This window comes from Stigmatopora argus, chromosome 12, assembly GCF_051989625.1.
Source record: "Stigmatopora argus isolate UIUO_Sarg chromosome 12, RoL_Sarg_1.0, whole genome shotgun sequence".
Taxonomy (NCBI): domain Eukaryota; kingdom Metazoa; phylum Chordata; class Actinopteri; order Syngnathiformes; family Syngnathidae; genus Stigmatopora; species Stigmatopora argus.
This window is the reverse complement of record NC_135398.1, coordinates 11,699,978-11,725,374: the sequence shown is the minus strand read 5'-3', so window position 1 is coordinate 11,725,374 and position 25,397 is coordinate 11,699,978. Positions and strand designations below refer to the sequence as shown.

Here is a 25,397-nt window from a genome sequence, read left to right as displayed (position 1 = left end):
CTTTAATGCGTCTAGATGCAGCTAGTCATATGTGAACCCACTACATTGTGTGTAAAAATTGGGAAAAAATTAAACTACTGTGCTAAGGCCACCGGGTGGGCCACAAACCAAGGCGTGCTCAACAACACCCACCCAACCATCCAGACATTTGCCACCACAGTGACCCCCCCACTTGACCGGCCAGCGAGACTCCCACAGCCTTTGAAGCCAAGCGGAGGAACAGATCCCCACCCGGTGGGTATAAGTCAATCAGTTAGTCAGGAGGTTGTTATTCAGCATCTCAGAGCTGTTGATTGAGTAGCACTTGGAGTGAAGATACGTAAAAAGACAAAATGCATGCCCCCTGGCGTAAAAGAAGACCTTCGCGCAACATTCAGCATTTTCGCTGACATCAAAGTTAACTTTATTTATCATAGAAAATGCTTCTAAATTGGACATCCTATTGGGAGGTCTCAATGTATATCTCCACTATGCTCTTTCAACTTGAAACATGACATACAAGTATAAATAATATAGGATTGAAAATATAGATGTATGGTAGGCTTTCAGCACATCCATATATTCCCTTTCCTCCAGCCTTATTTACCACGCTCCCGGCGGCAATTCTTATTTTCTGTGAGTGATGAGGTAGCACAGGAGGAAGACAAATATTTTCACAGTTGAAATCTGGACAAATATAAACTAGAAAGACACTTGGATGGGTGTCAGTGCATTTTTTCTTAAGCACAGGAGAAGTGAAGCTAAAAAAATGCACATTTACTAAACCGCTTACCCTCACAACGGTCGTGGAGGGTGCTGGAGCCTATCCCAGCTGCCTATGGGCACCAGGCAGGGGACACCCTAAATTGGTGGCCAACAAATCACAGGGCACAAGGAGACAGACAACCAGTCACACTCATACGTAGGTGCAGGGGTACCAGGAGAAAACCCATGCAAGCTCAAGGAGAATATGTAAACTCCACAAGTGAGGACCCACCTGGGATCAAACCCTTGACCCCAGAACTGTGAGGCCGACACGCTAACCACTCGACCGAGCGGGAATCAATCCATGCTTGCTAGTACCGAAGTAAGGCGAGTGAACCACTACACCATCAGGTTGCTTTTACTATAAATGTAGATTAACTGAACTTTCTAAATTTCCAATAGGTGTTATTGTGTGTGGTGGAGGGGGGTGTTTATGTGTGCGTGTTTAGGGTGTCCTGGCCCTCCTGCCCATACTTAGATGGCATAATATCCAGCACCCCTGCGTCCCTAGTGAGGATAAGTGGTAAAGAAGATGAATGAACGTTTGTAGGTAAGTGCTGAATTGTGTAAAGACTAAAAACAATTTAACACCGAATTAAGTTAGGAAAAATAAACACGTTTTCACCACCAAATACCAGTAGTAGCTTTTGGCACAGGTTATATCACATACTTTGAGTAAGTACTAATATTTTTCCATTGATAATGACAGTAATATTTTCCATGACAGATTTAGAGGAATGGAAATTTAATGTATGGTCTAAAAAAAACACATTCAAAGTTATTGGCGTTCCTTTCCATTCATTTTAACAGGATGATATGAGACAGGACTAACAAACATGATCAGTGGATGACTTTTAACTAGTAATACAAGGCGCAATCACTCGCCATGCTAACAGTTGATCCTAGTTGAATGACCTTCTGCACAGCTCCATCAAACCATCTCGTCCGATCAAAGCCGGCGATTGATCGCGGCTCATCAAACACGTGTTCAACACGCACCTCTGTCCCCCTTTTTTTATCCTACCTAATCCTCCCGGTCCGGACTGCATCCTTTACACCCACACACCTTCAGACGGAATATAAATGATGATCACCTTGCGTGTGCATAATCGATGAAAGGCGTCGAGATGAAGCAAAGTTTCCTGCCAGACACTACTCTGCTTTTGACGCACAGGCCAGCTAGCAGAGACGGACTCTTCTTAGCATTCAAATACATTTTCCCTTAATATTATTGTTATTATTATGTTATTATAATAAATACTGTTATTATTATTATTAGTTGTTGTTGTTATTTTGTTGTTTAAAATGTTTTTTATTTTTTTAACTATTTGCCATTGATGGTGCTTTGGCTTTACATAATATCAATTTAAAGATATATGCATTCTTCTGAGCTGAAATCAAAACAACCAAACTCTTGTTAAGCTAAAACAAGCACGACCATATTGATTGGTTAGCATTCTATGTGGCCGCCAGCAAAAAAAAAGGCCAATTAACGAATCCCATAGTGACAAATTTGTCAGCTTACTTGACCTGAAAAAAAGGCTTTTGTAACTTTGAATTCTCTTGGAATCTGGCATTACACACTGTTATTTTTAAGGACACTAGAAGAACACACTCTAAAAGTAAAAATACAATAATAAAAACAAGTCTTTCATGTATCCACTTTCAAAGTGTTGTTGTCAGTTATTTTTTTTCTACAGCAGTGTCAGCCTCCTTTAATACACTCTCCAGAGTGCCAGAAGAACTGATGCAATGCCGATCAATAGGTGTTTTTTTTCCGCATTTGTCTCAATCCTTCAATTTCAACACATTTCACTTAAGGATGCTTCACACTGTAAGTGGCCCAACCTTCTCCAGGCCGGAGGAGGTGTGTACTTAATGGAGTGATTTACAAGCACGGCACACTTTAGCACTTTTGCCGACTGCCTCTCTCCTCCCACTAGGTGAACGTGTCCACATCGGCAGCGCTTTGTAAAGCGCCAGGGAGCCATTAGCTAGTTAAACGGCACGGAGGCACATCGCCGCCTGTGATGCCCGCTGACAGGCTCGGTTTTATTCTAGATAGAAGCAGCAAGAGGTAGCCCCGATAACTACAAAGATAGTGACTTGAAAATTTATATAAGTCCTATTTTTGGAGCTACACATGGCCCAATCACAATAGTGGCATACCTGTCAACTTATACATTTTTCCCATATTTTTTATGTTTTTTGATCATTTCAAATTGCATATGCCGTATGACCACTTTTGTAGGGGATTTTTTAAAGTAAATTTTGTTGTAATCCGGATCGTCTCGGTCACTGGTAGCAGACAAAAATGTCATTGCTGACTGCAGTGGTGGGCCGTCAGGGCCTTCAACGCCTTCTCTGCTGGCCTAAGAAATATCTGAATCATATATTATATTTTGTCCATCAATATTTATTAAATAATTCCAAATTGTCTGGCCCACCGCCTCATTTTGTGCGGCCCGAGAAAGTAAATCATGAGTGCCAACTTTCTGTTTTAGGATCAAATTCAAATGATTATAGATGTACATTATATTTCATGATTTTCCCCTTTTTAAAAACAATCATTGCAATTTTTTAATCCATTTTTTCTTTGTTTTTTAGTTCAAAAAGCATTTTGTAAAATCTGAAAATAAATATACTAATATTTTCCGTTTTCCACTTTAAAAAAATATGTTTCCATTTGAAATAAAAAATACGACATTTTCCATGACTAAGAAAAAAAAGCTCAAATAAACATAGTTTTAGATCTATTAAAACAGACTATTTAGGGCTTTTGATCCAGTTCTTTTAATACTTTTTTTTAAAAAACTGATCTAAATATTAGATCTAAAATGGTCCAGCCCACATGAAATGGTGTTGAGGTTAATGCAGCCCGCGAACCAACCCGAGTTTGACACCCTTGCACTACACCATCAGGTGGCTGCTTTCTCAACGTGAATCTTCAAATTCCGTGTCACGGAAACATCAAATAATAATTGTAGACCTGTGGATTTTTTTGCAGTTTTCTTGAAGGTTTTTTGACTCATGAAAATTAAAAATAATTAAGGAAATTAGTTTAAGGGGCTTCATTCATAAAATAAAATTTAAAAAATGTACTCAGCGCTATGAGAAATCTTCAAAAGTAAAATGGAAGAAAAGTTTCTTCTTCTATTTAGTAATTTATTCTTTTTAATCATCCAAACAGTATGTACTCAACTTCTCTTTCAGAAAATATGGTTTGTTGGCAAAACAAAGTGAATTTACATGAGGGAGGCGGGTGACCTTTATACTTTAGTTTCCCATTTAAAACAACTCATCTGCATTTCGGATTGTGTTCCTGTTTGTCAGAACAGCTTAGAGGTGATATTTAATTATAAAACTTCTTCTGTTGTCATGACGACGATGTATGTTTAGTATAAGTCATGCAGGTCATTGTATTTCAAGTAAGCCATATGCAAATTGAGAGGCATGACAAAAAAATACATGATTTTATTTCAACTAAGCATTTTTTCCCAAGAATACTCTCAGGATGTTTTCTAACATTTTGGCCTGGGCGAATTTGAACCTTGCCGTCTTTAAGCGAGGCATCCTTTTTCCTGTCCCATATTTTTTTTTCTTTTTATTATTATTATTTTTTGGGCTGGCAGTGACTGCAGTGTTTAACTTGCCCGAATCCACAATGAAAAAGAGAAGCAAAAAGAAACATTGCAGGCTTTTGTAAAAGTGAACTGTCTGCAGCCATCTCTTCAAGAAGCCCTCAGGAAAGTAAAAGGAAGCTTTACGCAGCAGTAAAGTAATGCATTTAACTCCCGTCTTGTCCGTAAAAGTAGAAGACGGACGACGTGTCTTTGTTTTTTTTTCCTGGTAAAATATGAAAGTATGAAATTTGCACACGAAATGATTAAACACTAAACCACTGGGAGCACACTAACAATCAGAGCCCCACATACGCATACGTAGACTAAACTCCACAACAAAAGCAGCGCATTATAGTCAGTATACATTGAACTTTACTGAACCCCAATCCATAGTGCTTGGCTTTGTAAAATAAACAAAACACACGCAGTTTTAATCCCATTTTGCTCTTCGTCAGAAAGTCAGTAGCAAGATGTGCAGTGCCCTCATTCCTTTAATTTCCTTGCTGTGAAAGCATTTTTTTTAACCCCAAGAAATTCAATCATTTGTATTATAAAAAATGTTCATATGTGTTGTTTACGGAACGATGGTAAAGTGCTGTTGTGTGGGAAATTGCTGCAACACAAAAAATGCTCATATAAGATGCCACTTTTATGATTTTTCTGACATTTGGCTTATAGAATTTTTTTCTGTACATAGAAAATATTGTCTTTTATTGACTTTTTTTTTAAATGGTAAAAGAAGATTATGCTTGGATCTAATCCTGGTTTGTCCTTTAAAAACACAGGTCATACTTCATTACATTAGGACTTTTTTTTTCTGTTTCCCCATAGAAGATCACAAAAAAAAAAGTATTTTTTGGTCAATTGTCTCCATTGTACTTCCCGTGTTCATTTTTATATCTGGTTGTCTCCACATTAACGAAGGGCAGCATTGAAAAAAAAGAGAGAAAAATAACATCTGTTCCGAGCCTTCTTAATCTCTTCTATTAGCAGGGCTCAACTCCCACACGTTCCCTCAAGGCTATCGGCGGGTCCTTAAAAGGGTCTTAAAATAAATGATGGAGAATTAAGGACTTAAAATATATCAGCATTGGTTACGGTGAACCGATCGTTTGCGTTCAGCATTTTCTGGGGATAAAAAAAGAGGGATTATTCGTCATCCACACATCGGCTTTAATGATAAACACGACTGGGCTATCTGTAATGCAACAAATATAATCCTGATTTCCTTTTTGTATATGGCTTTAAAATGGATGCAAATGAGGAATTAATGAGGTGGATATTTCATTTTAGTTGATGTCACAGTTGTGTAATGTACTATAGGTGTTAAATTGCAATTTGACAAAATGTCTTGAAATTATATTCTGAAGGAAAATGACCAATGTTTTGTATTCTACATGGTAAACTTCTTGTGTCTTTTCGATCATCAATTTTTTAATTTATTTTTTGTGTGCAGCCCGGCAGGGGAGTGACTAACGCGCTGGCCTCACAGTTCTGGTGTCGAGAGTTCGATCGCATGTGCCTTTCGATTGGCTGGCCACCAATGGAAATAAATAGACCCCCTGGCTGGCAAGGATTTTCAAGGGAGGATTGGACAGAAACTAAAAAGTTATTGCATAACCACATACTACTCTTGATAAATAAATACACATCCGTAGTCTATGTGCACATTCTTGTTTTTTTTATTTCATAGTTTTCCTGTCTTCGCGTCAGTAATTAAAATGTCAACGTGTTTGGAGCCAAACCGTGATTTTCAAGAGGCGAGCCAAAGGAAGCGGTTAGGGGCCAATTGACCATGGCGTAAATGAAGCGTTACGGTCCAAAGTTTGGCCTTTTACATTCCTCCGATTTGACCTGACGGAGTCTAGCTGGGATGGGCTCAAGCTTCCCCCGCGACCCTTGTGAGGATAAGCAGTTCGGAAAATGAATGATGGAATACTTTTCTTGTGTTATAACTTATGATTGACATGCCGACCAAATTTCACATTAGTGCACCAAACTGTTTAGGGAGGATGATTTATTTCTTTATTTTTTACATTCAGGAAGAGCATACTGTGACTAATTGCTATTTTTCTCCATTTCATTTTAAGACAGGCTTCCAGAGGTATTTTCTCTGGTTCTACACATACAGAGTCAACGTGGCAGGCTCATGGCAAATTAGTAGACATTCAGTGGCTTTTGAGGATTTACATTACTCGTGTCAAACATTGGCTGTTAAATTTCATGCAGACAAATGAAAGTGACTGTGTTGGTTTAATTTAAAAAAAAAATCAAATGATCACTATCGCCACAAGTTTCAGTGCTTTGAAACGTATCCTAATGTGGTACTAATTAAGAAGCTATCCATGTCGTTTCCATGAACTGATTCTAAGCCGCAATGATGTAAGACGATTGATTTATGACCTTGTTTGCTCATTGCAAGTTTGATCAATCAAAGCCGATGTCTCTTCTGTTTTTTTTTTTTTTTTTTTACGGCACACCATCCGTCACCTACCATCAGCATGACAAGCTTGCTCTCACGGCATCAAAGTGGCAAAATCAAGTCTTGAAAAAAAATACATACAAAACAATAACATCCATCATCCTGCCACGGGTTATTTATGTTCGTCCGCGCTTCACCCGTTGCCGCGACTCGTTTTGGCGTCTCATGTCACAGCTTCTGTCTTCTCATGCCCAACACCCACCCTCAATTTTCCGAGTTAGGAGAGATATGGCACCAATGCTGAGGCAACCTTTTGCGCTTACATTACTGTGGTGTCAAACTTTCTTTTTTGTATTAGCCTCAGAGGTTTTTTGTAGTTCTTCATGTTTAAAATCCATTAATATACCCACTAACTCTGATCACATTAACAAAACAAAACAAACTGTGAAAATTTAGCCTTAACAAAGTCTGGTGTTTATGGTTCAAATTTATATCCACACAACATATGGTTCATCAGGGAATGATTTTTTGTGGTGCGGGTGGGTGGTTGTGTTTTTCCAAAGCAAAATCTCAAAGTCTGGAAAAATCAATATTTGTTCTTAAACTTGGTTGATTTGAAACAAACTGGGCGATATCACGACTCGTGAACACTTTGATAACAGAGTCCGCTTCTTATTTTCACTTGGACCGGGAATAACATTCTTGAGGCCCATGATGAAAAAGTGAGACTATAGTTGCAAAGAGCGCACCCAGAAAAATTCATGAAACAGCGTGTTATAACTCTGTGTCGAACGAGGGCAGACAAAAAGGTACACGGTCGATTGGTCGCCGGTCTTTTGGTCGCCGATCTTTTGGTCGCCGGTCTTTTGGTCGCCCGGAAGGTTATTAATAATTACCATTTAAATCGTTGCTCAAATTCCCTAAATACAAACTGCAAATTACTATTTAGTCATACTTAATGCCCTAGTAATAATAATAATAATCGGACATAGGCCCTGTCGTCATCATCAACAACAAAAGCCTACTTGTCATCACACCCAGAAACTGTGCATGACGAAATTGGTAAATTAGTAATTATTAGGCTAAAGAAAAGCTCCAAATTTCCCGGACTTTTATTGTTTTTTGTTGTACTTGTTAAGACCCTGACGGACGTACCTTCTTAAAGGGACAACGCATGAACATACAAACTCTTATACACTCACACGTCGGCTCAGTGAAACTGCTCATGGCCATTGTTGGCTTTTATTGATCCGTAGACCGTGTTGTTTTACCTTGTTTTGTCGCTGGTCTTTTGGTCGCCCGTTGTCGCGGTCGGGGCGACCAAAAGACCGCGACCAAAAGACTGGCGACCAAAAGACGGCGACCAAAAGACCGGCGACCAATCGACCGCACACGGACAAAAAGCATCATGGGGACGTAGCTCCCTCCTAGCCACTGGGAGGCCAGAGAGGTGTTCGCATATAGCCAAAGGGTCAATTTCGTCAATTTCAAGATAAAATATATGATGCTACAAGTGTATTTAAGTTTCGGGGATGTTCAAATTTTTTGGAGACTTTGTGTTTCTTAACTTGAATTTCTTTCCTAAACTGAGGCAACATTTTCCAGATGAGGCATTTTGCAACCTGAGTTTTTCGTAAGTAGAGATACTGCTGTACAATCGCAGATCTTAATATCTTTGTGCAACTCTAAAAATAAACCCTAACCCTGGTTTAAAACCCTAACCTTTTGAAACCTTAATTAGAACCACGATATTTTTCCTTTGCAAAACCTTTTCAAAAATTCAAGCAATTTCCAAAGGTCATTGACCCCTTTAACTCTGAATTTGTTTGTTTTTTTCCACCCCAGGGCAAGTGCAACAATCTTTTAGGAGCATCAGATAATGACACATGTAAAGGTGTGTTGTTTTAAAATGCTCTCCCGGGGGGTCCAGGCCATAATTAGAACTAACTATGACGTTCCGCTCTGGCGTGAAGTGTTAGTGTTATTTAAATCGTGTTTATGAATTACGATGGTGTTGTCATGGCATTGACATCTGTTGGCAGTCTCTACCTGCCATTTCCGTTTTCCCGCAAGCGGTTCTTGTAATGCCTCATTTTTCTCAAGTGTGCCGCCCGGACTTTCTATCCGTGTACTAATTTCCCTCTGCACCCATCTCAGCTCGTCAGCTGTCTCCACGGTGGAGTGCAACCTTGAGAGGCTTTGGCCGTTATCGCGCTGGGGAGGAGGCTCATTTTCTCATTTCTTTTTGCTCTCCTGCGGGCGGCCTTCAAAAAGCTACCGTTCGGACTTTTCTCTCTCGCCTCTCAAAGAAAGTTTGCTCGACAGTGTAAAAACTTTCTGGTACTTCCCTGGAGGCCTTTTGCCAAGAATAACACTTTTTCAGAGGTTTTGGCATGATCATTCCTATATGCAGCCTATGCTTCAGTTCTAACTTTTAGGAAAGGCCAAAAAGTGAAGTGTACGTTCACATGCATTGAAAACCAGAAGTTATTAGACGAAAAATTTCTTAAACTGAATAACTTTTAGACTCTCTTTTTTCATGGAAAAATAACATTTCTTTAGTCATCAGCTGTAGAACGTAGGTGGGTTTTACAAAATGCAGCCATTTCACCCCCAAAAAACTCACACCACGCATGACTACCATCTACTGCCCTACTGTCAGGAGCAACTCGTTTGTCCCTCCTGGCTTGCCGTTGGGTTCGAGCAGCTGTGAGTGATTCATGATTACTTCCTGAAATGTGTATTTAAACACCACGGAAGTGGTAGTCATTGTCGGATTGTCCTGCGTGATACTGCATACATTGCTGCAAAGGTACTGTTCTCCATGCTCTGGTTTTGTTTTGGGATGTACAAGTCCTTGTTATTTTGTAAGGCTTTTTGAGTCATTAAAGTTATTATCATGAGCACAGTTCATCTCGTCCCCTCCTGCTTCCCCGCTACCGGGTCCAAATCCCTCCGATCGCGCCACAAAGTCTCGGCGCGATCGTAACACCTACATTCACATTCAACCTGCATTATACAGGTATGCATTCTTCCCATGATAAAAAAAAGAAAACATAGTTGTCATATTAACTCATCTTCGGCATCAAATGGTTGAATTCTAATTGAAAGGTTTATCCATCTTTGGCAGTGATTTAGGTAAATGCCCGAATATTAAAATAAGTCTCCTTATAACGAAATGTGCAGGAACTCTCACCCGGGTGAGAATAGAATTTCACTCCATGTAATATTTGTGTAGTTGTAATGGGATTAACTAGATTAACTAGATATTGAAGGAAATTGCAGTTTAGATCAGTAAAAAATTGTTGTGGCACATACCTCTTTTCTCGCCAAAGTAGAGTGTCTGCTGTGCTGTGTTAGACCACTGCAGTGAAGAGTTGTCGCTCTCAGCAACCCGGCAGGTGAGTGTGACAGCTCCACCCACTGATACAGTCTCATCCGAGGTGACGGGCTGCAGGGGGTCATCATCTGTGATGGAAAAAGAAACACGTCAGGGCTTGCAAAACAAAATTATATCAAGAGGATCCCAAAACCAAATGCAAAGCCAAACCTTTGTCACAAACCCTAATTTGAAAATAAACATCATTATAAACCCAAAGCTCCTATAGACTCTAAACTTTAAATAACACTGATTTGATTTGTAGCGCCCCGTGTGCTCGCATCTAAGTGAGCCATCCCATCTATAAAGGCTGCAGTGAAAGCAAGTGAACAGGCAGGCAAGCAGTCAGAATATCGATGAGCGCACAGAATTGCCCGTGGAAAGCCTCCACGGGGGTCTGCATGCTGTACCCTCTGAGAATAGATACCTGAACACCATACTCTTTAGAGCAGGGGTCTCGAACTCAATTTACCTGGGGGCCGCTAGAGGCCGAGTCTGGGTGAGACTGGGCCGCATCAGGATTTCCACAAGAAAAGCACTGATAAAACATTCCAACGTTATCAAATATCTTTATTTTTTAACAAAAAATAATGAATTAAATAAATTAACTTAAAGATGAATAAAAAATAAATCAATCAGTAATACAAAACCAAATAATACTAATGAGCATACAGTAGATATACACTGGCTGGCTAAGTAGAGAAAATGAATTATTTTTATTCCGTTTCAAATGTCTGTATTAACAGCTCTTTAACCTTTAACTTTCTGAACTTGAATGGAACATTGAACATGAAATATTCTGAACACGGCTTCTCTTGCCTACTCCTTGCTGCTAGAGACCTGGCAGCGCTTCTTCTCACATAGTCACATTTGGCTTGAGGGAGGAAGCAGTGGAGACCCTCAGTAGAGCTTGAAGATGCTCATCAGTAAGTCTGGACCTGTACTTGGACTTATTGAAGTTCAAGGTGGAGAAGAGCTTCTCACACAAGTATGTGCTCCCAAAAAGGCACATGGTCCGCTTGAACCTTCGGGAAAGTTCAGGGAAGCTGGGGGTCAACTCTCTCAAAAATTGCCCAAGCTTGTCTGCTTCTCCACTCACCTCCCTGAACTTGGCTTTGAGTGCAGAGTTGCACTGCAGGTCAATGAGCTCCATTTGAAGCTCAGGAGGGGCATCTTGCACATCAAAGGAGAAGGGGTCCGCAAAAATTTGAAATGTGGCTTTGTGTGTCTTGAAGTCTGCAAATCTGTGATCAAATTCCTCCTGTAGCTTCGAAATGGCCTCAACATACTTCTCACCACTGAATGGTGTGCCTGCATCCATGAGAGCCTTGCATGCTGGGAAATGGCAAAGGTTTGTCTGAGAGAGCTGGGCTTTCCATAACACAAGTTTAGTGCAGAATGCTCTCACGTTGTCATAGGCAGCACTGACAAGTTGCCCCTGGCCTTGTAGCTTCTTGTTCAGTACATTAAGCTCATGTGTGATATCAACAAGAAAAGCCAAGTCCATGAGCCATTTGGGATCACTTAGCACAGGATCAATCAACTCACAAACGGCGTAGCTAGCTTTGACTGCTGCATTACTGTCTTTGGTAGCCTTCTTGAAGAAATCCTGTTGCCTCAGAAGACATGTTTTAAGACTGGCAACCTGGTTGGCTCTCTCATCTCTCTGGTATTTTTCGTACTCCTCAGCATGTCTCGTAGTACAATTACGTTTCAAATTGTATTCCTTGTGCGCCGCAACTTTTTCAGTGTAAATGAGACACGTCGGGGTGCCCCTGTGTTCAACAAAGAAATATTGCACTCCACACTTTTCTTGAAACTGTCTGTGCTCATCACCGACCTTTCTCTTCACGGCAGGCTTTGAAAGAGACATCTCTGGGGCTCTGTAATATGTTTTTCCACTTGGAATGAGTCTCGGGTTGATCTTTCACATTCAGTCGCGCGGGTTTGTGGCGCATGTGCACTTTCGCTCTCCGTTTCAATCGCGGAGATGGCTACAGACACTGACACAGGCTGGATCACGGATCATAGCGCCTCATTCAGTTCTATGCTGAGAGCAGCGGAGGAGTGTGCGCGCCGAGCGGAGTGATCGGCCTCACGGCTTCTCCTCCGCCCAGCTGATTGGAGGAATGAATGAGTGAGTGAGCGAGGCACTGGACAGCCCGGCCGATGTCCCGCCCTCCAGAGCCGTATACCTCACCGTGATTGGTTCATTCAGCTCCGAACCAAAGTTCCCTCTAATTTTTTGTTGGTCTGAGCAGAAAGACAACCTCCCTGAGCGCACTGAGTACCAGTGTGAGCGACATCATCGGTACTCGGATGATTCGCCTAAAGACGTTTCGCCGACGGACGTTTGACAGACGGGCAGGTCGCCGAATGGACCTTCCACCGAACGTTCATTGGGCCGAACGGAGGTTTCGCCGAAACGGGATTCGAACGCTCGCCCCGCCGGATCGTGTGTGTACAAGTTTTTCAACCTCGGCCCGCGGGCCATATACGGCCCGTTAGGATTTTTAATCCGGCCCGCCGCCGGTGTTGTCCAAATTATAGTAAAAATCAATGTTCGTCTACCATCAATGGCAGCCCGGGAATAAGCACTCTTGGGCGGGCATGGCAGTCCGGGAATAAGCACTCTTGGGCAGGCAGATGTAGCAGAACCGAGCCGTAAAATGACAGCAATCGGGTCAAATCCATCCTAAAACAGCATTTAATGATTAAATACAAATACTGGATGATATCGCGATGGAGGCAAAAAAACGTCTATAGACGTCCATTCGCCAAACGGCTCAAAATGGTCTCAAATTCGGTCAAATCCAGCTGAAAACAGCGTTTAATGATTAAATACAAATACTAGTATTTGTATTTAATCATTAAACTAACAAATACTAGTACGACCTGTCCGTCTGTCAAACGTCCGTCGGCAAAACGTCTTTAGGCGAATCATCCGGTCACGACATCATCATTGCTCGCTATGGGCACACCAGTATCACACCTGCCACAAGCAGGTGCATGTCAATGTTCCCTCTAATTTTTCATGTAAAACATGCTGTAAAACACGAAAAACATGAGTGGACAGAGCTACTGCCACTGGCTGCCACTTAAACGGCGCCATCATGGGGAAAGGGGTAAAAAAAAAAAAAAAAAAAAATTTAAAAAAAAAAAAAATCGATTTTTTTTTTTACTGCGCGCCATATGATTGTTACTGCGCAGAGAAGACGAGAGTAGTGCGCAATTGCGCACGCGCGCAGCTTAGAGGGAACATTGCTCCGAACACAAGTGTCATTCATATCAATTTTGCGGGCCCACGAACATTAATCTTTCATATTAAGACGGGGGCCGCAAATTATCGTCCCGAGGGCCGCAGTTGGCCCGCGGGCCGCAAGTTTGAGACCCCTGCTTTAGAGAGACCATGTCAACTAATGGTTAACAAACACGAGGAAACAATTCAAGATGCAAACTTGAACAATACCATTTAAAACCCAAACTTAACTCAATCCTTTACCTTGAATGTTGACCCTTTCAAAAGGTGGAAAGATTAGCAATTGATTTGAGACTTTTAAATGGAAATGAATAAAAAAAAGCCAATATGTTTTGAAATTCTAATTAAATTTAATTCTAATTTCCTTAACCCAATTACAAAACCCTAATTTAAAGGCCCCCTATTACATCGGGGGATACTTTACTGAATTCGGTAAATTGGACTTTGGTGAGCCACAACAAACCGTCCTTTTCTTTGTAAATACACAAAAAAGTTTTATTCCCATTTCACTGTTGCCAAGAATACTACACTACTACTACCAAGTGATGTCATGATCCTGTGTGTACTCACTTGCATGTACTCTTTTGTTTAGTTTCATTAGCGTTTTAGTCGTTGTTTTTTTCGCAAGTGATTCAATCGGTTTATAAGAAAATTGTTAATAATGTGTTATGTAGAAATGAATAAAATAATAAATAAAACATCCAACCAAGCATTGAACTTTGTGAATTGAACGCATAGAAGAAAGTACTAGTCTATTCTGTTGTTTTGAACTGAATGCTTTTCTCAAGAATTCTTTGCGTTTTTGTCCAGGCTGGTGTTGTCAAATGTGCAATAAAAAAATCTGGTGTCCAATGTAAACTGGGATAGGATCCAGCACCCTCCGCCCACCCTTGTGAGGATAAGTGGAAGAGAAAATGAATGGATAAGAAAACCAATAAGAATTTGTCTACATAATCTGTTTCTATTGAGGCATACACACTCTACTGGCTCCTGTACTTTGGTGACATAGGTAATTGTTTTTTAAGAAAGATAATGGCAACGTTACAACAACGATTGGTTTATGTACAATTTCAATATATATGGATCTGTGTAAGTTTTGATCATTTATTTCTGAATTCTCTTTGACAGGATTCTTTCATTTAATTGGTGAGTAAAAATCCGTGAAATTGGGCCTTTAAAGGCCCGAACCTTTTTCGAAACTCTGATGCAGCCTTTAATTGCCTAATTTGTAACCCCTCTTGGTGCTTAATTTACACTTGAAGCTCTAATTTAACATCCAAATTTAAAAGGGTCTCCAAACAATATTTTGAACCATCAAACTAGACTTCAAAGCCATGCCTTAGAACCCTTAGTATTTGAACCTGGTAGCATAATGACAACCATTAAAGAACAAGCCACTTTAAGTTCACCTGCATACTTTCCTGTCAATACTACAGATGGAGCAGGAAGAGTCCAAAGCACCACCACACGTTTCCTGACACTGCTTCTCTCCATTCTTCTGTCGCCATCCTCCCCCCAGTACCATTTTCCCTCTTACCCCCACCCTCCATCTGCACGCCTCGTCCTCATCTTCTCTCTCGCTCTTCACCTCCTGTTGAGGCTCCCTATCCTCTGCGATAACGCCGGGTACAAGCGAGTCGTCTGATTGGACGATACCAAGAGGATGCAGTGGTATGATGTGTTCGTATGTCCGTTAAGGGGTCGCACACGCTTCATCTTATTATGTGTTTTGCATGCAGGCTGTTTGTTTTACACAGAGAATATATCAGGCGGTGTAACGGCGCATCTGCCTGATTTATGAGCCTTCTTCCTTCTTTATCTGCATTGAGATGTGCGTGCGTGTGTGTGTATACCTGTGTGAAATAGAGACACTACTACTGATGATAATGATGATAATGGTGTTAGAGGTGCAAGATGAAGATAATAATAATAGTCAATGGGGTCCAGCTTGATGCATTTGGCTTGGCACACACACACACTAGTGATACATTACACACACACACACACTAGTGATACATTACACACACACACACACACACACGGGTAGGCAGACAATTAGAAGTAAGAATTCCCATGTGCCACACATACCGACACAGAAACATGCTTCCATTGACAAATACATAATACAATAAAAAAGTACACACAGACAAAGCGGGAGTTATGAAAAAATTATACGCAAATGATATATGTGATTTAGAATGTTTGATTTCTTAGGCCATAGACCTATAAACAAACATAAACATACAATGTATCTCCCCTATTATATCCCCCCTAGAAGCATCAAACTATGCACATCTGCCTCCAACTAGCCCCACCCTACATATTGTGTGTGTGTGTGTGTGTGTTTGTGTGTGTGTGTGTGTGTGTGTGTGTGTGTGTGTGTGTGTGTTGCCTGGCCCGGGAACGACCTCTACCCTTAATCACGGGGGTAAATTTAAATTTCTGAATAAAAACGTTGTCCTGATTTAAAAACACAAAACATTGAAATATTACAAAAGAGTGTTAGGTAATAAAGGCAAAAATACATACAGTATTATGCATTAATAAAAATCAATTACATATCTAAAAATTACATGCTGTCTGAATACACATGAAAAACAAATTATAATAAAAACAACAATGAAAATAAGAAAGCAACCTGACATTGATATGAGTGGATAAGAAAAATAAAAAATAAATTAAAAAAACACCCTCTCCACCTGCTGCAGTCTTTACTCATACAAACTCTTAGCCTCCTGTTTCACCTTTGGCCCCCCTTAGAGAGGAAAAATTTCAAAACAACCCTACTCAACAATCCCCCTCTTCCCATCCCCCCGGGCAGTCCAGCAACAGCCGCTGACACCCGTTCCACCCTCTGCTGCCTGTCAAACACGGTTAGCCAAGACAACCACCCCCGGAGGCGGGGTGGTGTGGAGGGGTGGGGAGGGGGTTACGGCCTCTTATAAAAGTCAAAGAATAAGAGTTTGAAAATGAGGATACGGCAAAGGAAGGACACGGGAGACATAAGCACGTATGGATGGATGGCGGCAATGAGGCGCAATGACAGGGTGGGGGCACGAGGGGGAAAGCCAGGCACATTGAAAAATGCCCAAAGTCAAAAGGGAGAAAGAAGGCAAAAAATATATATAAAAATGAAACCACATCGACTCCATCATAAAAGCGACCTGATAAGACCAAAGGAAAAAAAATGCAATGTCACACGATCGTGCCGATACCTCTGCCAAGGCCAAAAAATCCTCAAACTAAGCATGCGGATCACATAAATGTATACCAGCTGTCATGGCCATTGTTAGAGGAGATGTAGTTCAGGCCACCAAAAAAAACAACTACCAAGCATATAACTGATAACCAAAGTGACATAAATAGGCCGATTGACTAGCCAGCCAACTACCCATCCAACTAACTACCTAACTGTCCAGACAACAGACTGACATTGATAGTTATACTAGTTAACCACACTAATTTTCAGAACATAAACTGCTACGCTTTGTTTCAACATTCTGAATCATGTGGTTTATTGTCCAGTGCATTTTATACTGTATATGGATTTTTACAGGCATGTTTTTACCCAGTGCGCTTTATGTGTGAATATTTTTTCTAATGAAATTTGGAGGGTGGGGATTATAATCAGGCGCATTTTATTGTCCAAAAATTACAGTAATTATAAACCCCCCAAAAAAACAATTTTATAATCTAACAAACTAATCCAGCAATTAAATCAATCCAACAATTTCTACCCTACTGGACAGCTATATTCTACTTTTTGGTTTCCTCAGATTTTTCCATTCTACGCATTCAACCAACTAACTAACCAATTTACTAACAACAATGCTGCTTCATCAGGCTTCTAACTTCCTGTAATAGGTTTTGCCATTTTTAAGCATTCCCAATAGTATCTGCAAGTTTGTCCAGTCTCTGGTGATCCCTTGCTGAACACAGACACTTTGTGTGTCGTCTTTCCGCCGTACAAAGCCGGATTATCAGGCAGCCCAAACAAGAGACTCAGCCTCCAAGACCACCGCATCCCCACACCCTGCTAAACCCCCTTACCATCCATCTCTGAGGATGCTAAATCCGGCATACACGAGTCGGCGTTACAAATGCTGGGCCACACAAGGCAGAATGCCACCCGCCCAACTGACATCCAAGGATGAAATTTAAAGTTCACAATGTTGTGACCTATGCATCATTTGGCCAGCTGTCATGATGGGAAACACTAAAAAAAAATATTCAAGTTCCTGCCGCCTGTCGTAAATTACAAGACTGGATGACAACAAGAGGTTAATTGGGTCATAGCCAACACACACCCAGAAGATAAAGCAAGTGAAATCTTTAATGTGCTGGCAAATGCTACTGCCAACCCAGCCAATAGGCCACTTAGAGAAATGAGCAGTCAATTACACTGAGTCTGCCATTTTTCCCCCTTCTTCTGTTAACAACAATCACCGGAGTGGCGAAAGGAGCTTTGTCAAGGAGTCTCCCGTTCTATCATGTGTACATATTTTTATTTTCTTGCTTTATTAATCCGTAAACCGTGACGGGATTGTTAAGTGTTTAGATGCTAAAGTGTACTACGTGTAATTTACTTGCCAATGGTGCACATCCAAACGAGTTAAATCCTCACTATGATGCTACGCTCTTAACTTAGATTAATATCACTGCATAAATCAAGCTGACTCAAAATATTAGGAATGAACTTTAGAAATCTTTTCTTTGTATATAATAAATCCACTCCTTGTCCTTTCTCTTGCACAGTTATTGACCGAGCCAGGCGCCAAGTTGGGTCACGAAACCACACCACACACCCACCGCATCCGTTGGTGATGGCGCAAATGACACAAAAAAATACCCTCAGTGGTCAATTAGTCTACGCTGGCTGTGTCTGGCGTGTGTAGACGATGGCAAACCGTCGAACGCTATTGTTCGAGCCATCTCGAGCAGCAATTGTTGGTCGCCCTCCCCCATGGCATCGAGTCCACACCCCCTTCGCATTAAATCCCCTGTTGTCGTCTTTATCTTCTCCCACCAGCATTACATTGATCTCCAGTGCAGTGATTGGGAGTGACAAACGCAGGCCACGTCTGAAAGGTTGCCTTCGTTAGCCGTTAAGAGGGACGCAAATTCCTCAAGAGATGTTGTTGAAAGGGGGGTTGGACACGTACATGGGCAGTGGTGGTCCCAAGAGCGGGGCATGCATTCGAGAGAATGAGGGGGAGAAGATTCGATACACTCGACTTAATCAAACTTTAGAGTACAACACAAAGCTTCGCAAGTTATTGTGAGAAGGAGAGCGTCTGAGGGGCTTCCAGGGACACACACTCACACACACGCACTTCCAAAAGCACTGCGCGTCCTTGCCAAAAGACAGAGTCGGAATTTGTGTTCAAATAAAGGACGTCCAGTCTTGGCAACAGTTACACAATGTGTGTTTGTGGGGGTGTCACAGTGTTTGTGTGTGTGACTAGACTGACCAGAGTAATGTGCCACTTAATTTATTAACATCACATAACAATGTGGCTGTTTACAACTTAACTCAGTGCTAAGAGAGAAAAACAGATCATGTACAACAAAAGTCACAGAAAAAACCAACCGAAAACGTTTGTCAAGAGTATTTCCAAGAGGGGGTGAAGGTAAATGTAAATTGGCACTTTAACACATAAAATTAAAGTCAGTGTTCATTTTGACAATACAAATTTGAGAGAATATTTACTGCAGCTGCGCTTGAGTGGTTAGCACATCAGCCTCACAGCTCTGGGGTCCTGGGTTCAAATCCAAGTCGGTCCACCTGTGTGAGGTTGCATGGGGACTACGTGGGTTTTCTCTGGGTACTCCGGTTTCCTCCCACATTCCAAAAACATGCATGATAGGCTGATTGGACACTCTAAATTGTCCCATAGGTATGAGTGTGAGCATGAATGGTTGTCCGTCTCCTCGTGCCCTGCGATCAGCTGGCCACCGATTCAGGGTGTCCCCCGCCTCTGGCCCGAAGTCAGCTGGAATAGGATCCAGCACCCCCCGTGACCCCAGTTAGGAAAAAGCGGTTCAGAAAATGTATGAATGAATATTTACATTTGAGAGGCAGAAATTCCATGAATTTAGTTTAATTTTATTTCAATAATGGTTTTCAATAATTAACCAATGATGAAAATGTTGATTTATTTTAATTAATCCATGAGCTGCCATTGAGGGTGAAAGATTTGAAATCCATTCTAACTGTGAGAGCTTGCAGTGAATGATTATATTCCAGTGCCAGTAAAAACAATAGACGTCCAATCCATTTGAACAACGAGGGCGTGGCAGTGATCATTCACACCAGCACCTCCCAGTTCAAATGGATTGGATCTCTGTCACCGTTAATGGCAGCCAATACATTAATTGTTTTTTGTTTTTGTTTCCAGCACTGCTTATACTAACCAGGGTCGTGGAGTGCTGGACCTCAGCCCAGCTGACTTTGGACGATAAATGAACTGTTATACGTTTAATTCAAGTCAAAGGCATTTGGTCACAAAAAAACAAGTAGGTCTCACACCCCAAACTGAAAGCAGCCAAGGCAGTCGCGAAAGGAGCAGACATTTTGTTCACAAAAGTCGAGCAGAATGAAGACAAATAGCTGCGCAGATCAACGAGCGCACACGCAACTTGTAAGCAAGGCTCTAATGCTTGTAAATGATGTTATGAATCTAAGTTAATTATCAAAGAAAAAAACACTGGGTAATCATCAATCATGGTGGCATTTTATACCACTAGAATGCTATCTAATGTATTTTCCATCTTGTATCTCTCGTCTGTGAGCGGAGGGAGGAAAAGTCACTTAGTATGTGGTAAAAGACAGTCATTTTTGTCCAATAAAACGCCCTTAGATGCTCTGACCAATTACAGTTTCAGTCAAAGGTTCCAGACGATGGCACATTAGCTTCAAGCAAGGGGGAATAGTTTTAGCGGTGGGGGGAATAATAACAGAGCATATTTGCAGAGGTTGCCCTCAGTTACAGTCAGAAAGCAGAACACAAATGTCACACAATGTTTCAAAATGTTCTTTTTCAAAGCCGAGTTGCAAGGAAAGTATTATGTATTACACTATTAATAATATTGGACTGCTATTCAAAACTAAACAAAAAATTAAATGACTTCCTTTCTTCTGACTTCTAATTGTTCGGGGTACTCACACACAATTAATAAATTTTTCACTGGAAACTGATGAAATACCTTACAAACAACAAGTTCAGAAGATTTGTAAATAATAAATGAGATTTTTTTTGTTTTATGGCATATTTTATTCATTTGAACAGGCTCAATAAATGATTTATGCACATTTTAACATTATGATTTATTCAATTGGCCACACTTAAAATTGCTATATATATATATATATATATATATATATATATATATATATATATATATATATATATATATATATAGCAATTTTAAGTGTGGCCAATTGAATAAATGTGAATAAATATGATTATTCACAAATGTAAAATGCACAAATTAACCAATCATTTAACTCATAATCAAAATAACTATTCAACATAATTATAATTGTAATAATAATTGGACATAGGCCCTGTCGTCATCATCAACAACAAAAGCCTACTTATATAAATTATCATTAAGAAATGCAACTTAAAATTGTTACGGTATCCATGAAATTGTGTTTCTTTATGAATTCTTTTATTTACGATGAATGATTGGCAAATTATTGCGCAACATTAATCGAAAAATGAAATCATTATTACATATAAAATATGATATTAGAGGAACAGATTAATGTAATGTGGATGAAAAAGTGCTCCAAGAAAGCATGTTTTTATTAACAATAATAATTTTAGATAAACTAAAACAAATTCTCACTACACTGAATGGTTTGGGTGTGTAACATAATGGGTATGTTTTAAACAAGGTTGACCGACGCTCCCAACACATAAGCACATAAGCGCTTGGCCTTCTTTGTCTCTCGGCCATCTTCATCTCTACTACTTCTTCCTCCTCCCCTGCAGTGTCTGGATTCCCTCGGGTGGGCCGACGGCAGACTATTACAACTCCCCGACAGATTCACTCGCCTCCAATTTCTCTCCATCCTCTTCTGATCCCAGCTCTCTCTCTTTTATCAACCTCCTCCTTTCTCTTACGCTCGGCCTCCATTGCCTTCCACTGTTTCATTTGGTCATCAACTGCTGTGATAGTGTGTGTGTGTGTACACACGCACGCCTTTTCCAATCCAACCCATCAATCAACACCCCTCCCCTGCCCCACGGCCCATCCACCTCATATAGTACTCACTAGAGTTACTAGCGTTATTTTTTCCCCCTCTAGTCAATATAATTGGCATCACAGAAGCCCTCCCTGCAGAGTGTATGCTAAAACAGCCAGAGGAGAAGGAAGATGTGGATATAAGATATTGGAACAGATGAACAGAGAGGACCGGAACCGAGGTGGGCAAGAGAAGAAGATGAGTTGGATTCAAAAGGGAAAAGATTAGAAGGGAATGGAGAATTACAGCAGCGGAATGGATGCCAAGAAGTTTCGTGTATAGTGAAAAATTGGCAAACTTAGTCACCTTGCGATGCCTTGACAATAACTAAACTTTTTCGCGATTAAGCATGTCGCCTGTCTGGTGAATATGCATGGTAGTAATAATTTGGTAGCAAAACACAAGCAGGAGAAAATCATCTTATAACAACACCTGAATATGGGTGAAATGTAATGGCCAATTTAAACCATTGTGGTGGAGTAGAAGTGTTTCTTTTGACAGCTTCTTCAGACTTTTTTGGAGCTGTCTTGGCAGGATATTCACACCTACCTAATTGAATTTTTATGTAAGTCAAACTGGCTTCCAGTGCTGAACTTTTAGAAATCCGTCATTATGGTTCTGTGATTTATACCAACTAACATTATCAAACACTAGGCAATTTGTCGCACCCTCTTTTTGCCTTTACAGTCATTTGTTCTCGAGACATTTTTGTGGCTTTACTCACAGTAAAAGTCTCTACCAAATTTCATATTGCTATGTCAAAAAGGCTTCAGAAAAAAAGTTCTATTTTATGGAAAGTCATCAGAATTTGCAGCTTAAGAGCAAAATGGCTGACATTCATATGCTTCTTTAAAACTCACTTTTTTTTACTTTTGTAGTTCTACTCATGGTAGATGTGTCTAACAAATTTTATGGTGCTTAGCCAGACTGTGTTTAGGGCTGAATTTAAAAAAATCATGAACTGAGTTATTAATTCAGTCCTGAAAGTAAAGAGGTCAAATTGTGCCACATAATAGCAAATTGTACACGTCCTATCGTTATTGAGGTAAATCTGCTCATTTTGCCGTGTACAGGACATATCGCCTAGCCCCAGTTTAAAAAATCCAGCAACTCAGATTTAACAGCCGTTGCATTTTATGAACTTGCCTCCATACTATTCGGACTTGTCATGATAAAGAAATTGTCCAAATTTTACATTGGCCAACTGTCTAGTAACCATCACTCGTACATTAAGTGGCAATCTGACAGACACAATTTATAGGAGGAATTTGATTTGTGAAATGGTCTCAAATGATTCTCACAGCCAAAGGGGCCCCAACTGCATCCTAAAAAGGCAGGTGTGCCAACCTCTCAGCTCAGCTCAGAGATGTTGTAACATGCAAACATTGAAGCTAAGTATATCATGTGACTTCTGTGTAGCTACTGTCACAATTATGAGCGAATTAATCTCCTGCTACCGCTGCTTCAGGACCGCTTTGCTATCACTGAACCTGGCGTACATGTCAACATCAAAAACAATATTAAGTCTTCAAAAGGTTTTTTTTTTAAACTGGAAGAGATTTTCAGGTCTTCAATAAAATTGGCATACATGTTTGGTAAACCAACACATACTTATCACAAACCCATTTTCATTGAAGATTGTGGCAATTTTGTTGGAGCGCAAATCCAAATTATTTTTGGCACAACTGATCTTTTTGTGTGGTCGTTCAGACCGCCGTAAACAAGTGTCATGCATGCATAGATCTCCGTCCAATAAGATGTGAGCAAAAGTGAGACATGCGCGGAAGCATAATAACAAAGAACATTACAAGCAGCGTAAACGTGATGGCTTCATCGGCCAGCATGTTTTTTTAGCTTATTGTCAAACAGACATGTTATCCATCCATGACCAGTTTGCTAATTGGAGTCATTGGCTTCCTAAAATACAGTTTTAAGGCTCTATTTTTTTACTGCTTTATTTTTACAACTGTAGTCATGCCAGTCTGCAATTGGAAAGATGCGATCAAGCCAGCTGCTATGGTAGGATCTCTCAAGTGGCCTTTGATTTATTATAGTACTTCCACCCAAATACTTACTATAACACTTCTATGTAGCGCCAGTGTACAACTCCATTTATGTTCTCCTGCTATTTCGCGCTGGTTGCTGCGTAATATCAATTGATGTCGTCATTGTATGAATTCTGATTTTGGGTCAAGATCCAATCACACTCTCAGACCAAAAAAAAATGTCAGATTAATACCACACATGGCCTGGATTAGATTGGAAACATTTTTTTTTTTATGCCGGGTGCACATTCAGACTGCCATCTAAGAATTTCACTCAAAGTGTAGCCTTTGTGTCCCCAGCAGACCTTCCGGGGGCATATATATGAATTTCTCTTTTTATGAAATGCTTTATCCTCATTAGGGTCGTAGGGGGTGCTGAAGCCTATCCCAGCTGACTGCGGCCCAGAGGCAGGGACACCCTGAATTGGTGGCTGGCCGATCGCAAGGCACAAGGAGACAGACAACCATGCACTCTCACACCCATATCTAGGGGCAATTTAGAGTGTCTAATCAGCCTACCATGCATATTTTTGGAATGTCGGAGGAAACCGGAGTACCCGGAGGAAACCCACGCAGGCAAACTCCACACAGATGGTCATGACATGAATTTGAACCCAGGACCTCAGAGCTGTGAGGCTGACGCATTAACCACTCGCTCTACCGGGCTGTGTTCATAACTCAACTCATGATTTCTGGGGGATTACATATAAAATCCCCCAGAAATCATAAATTGAGTTATGAATACATTTGTGTGTTTAGGGGCCTGCCTTCCTAAAGAGAAGACTTCCTATTTCTTCATAGGCATGATTTCTTGAGTTTTTTATGGGAATATATAGTAGAAAAACGCTCCCAATGCATCTGAATACAATAGGTTGTTTTAATATTTATTCCTTTTCAGCATCGGCACACCAACAGCAAATGTTGCAACTTGACTGTTACTGTATCGCATGACGCTTCGCCAACGGCCGTAGCTAATGAGCTCATTAATCTCCCACTGCTGCGTTTCCCAATGTGACACATAAACAAAGCAGCAGCCCCTTTACAATGGTCCGGAGTTGCTTTATTGACGGTGCAAGGACGGTAAATAAAAGTGGACACGTTACTGGAAATAAATATGGAAATATGAGACATGCTTTATAGGACGAATTTTCTTTTTTTTAAATAAAAAACAGCAATATGAAGTGGTGGGTTATTAACGGTATTATAATGATCTCATCATATATTTACCCAGTCTTGAGAGCCTATTTCCCAGTCAGTGACAGTGATAGACATTCTATTCATTTGAAATGGGAGGGCTCCAGTGAATAAACATGTGTCCACGTATGGAAAAAAAAAGAACTTCGGAGAACATTAAATACATGCTTGATTTAAAACCATATTCCTGTTTTATAACCCAAATTTGAAATATTAACCATATCTTGAAACCTCCATTTTAAAGAGTAGCACTGAACCTTACTTTAAATTGTTCACATTTAAAATATGTCTGCTTTAACCATATACTGCCAAATAAGATAAATTACAACACTGATGTGTTAGTGTGCTAAAAAAAAAAGAAAAAACATTTTACATGGAGAACCTCGGCGCTAATAGTGTCATTTGTTTGGGGTAATTACTTGTCCACACACCGGTGTTTACATTTTTAGAAGAACACTGCCAAAGTGCCAGAAGCAA

The 25,397-nt window shown here is 40.5% G+C and overlaps 1 protein-coding gene across 4 annotated transcripts in view; it reads right to left on the bottom strand.

Annotated features, from left to right (window-relative positions):
* cadm3 (cell adhesion molecule 3) overlaps positions 1–25,397 on the bottom strand; it is an 89,218-nt gene that overhangs the window by 34,633 nt on the left and 29,188 nt on the right. For all 4 annotated transcript variants that reach the window (XM_077615182.1, XM_077615184.1, XM_077615183.1 and 1 more), the window contains exon 3: positions 10,108–10,257. In XM_077615182.1, coding sequence (XP_077471308.1) covers positions 10,108–10,257 — 150 coding nt within the window. The remainder of the gene's footprint in view (positions 1–10,107; positions 10,258–25,397) is intronic.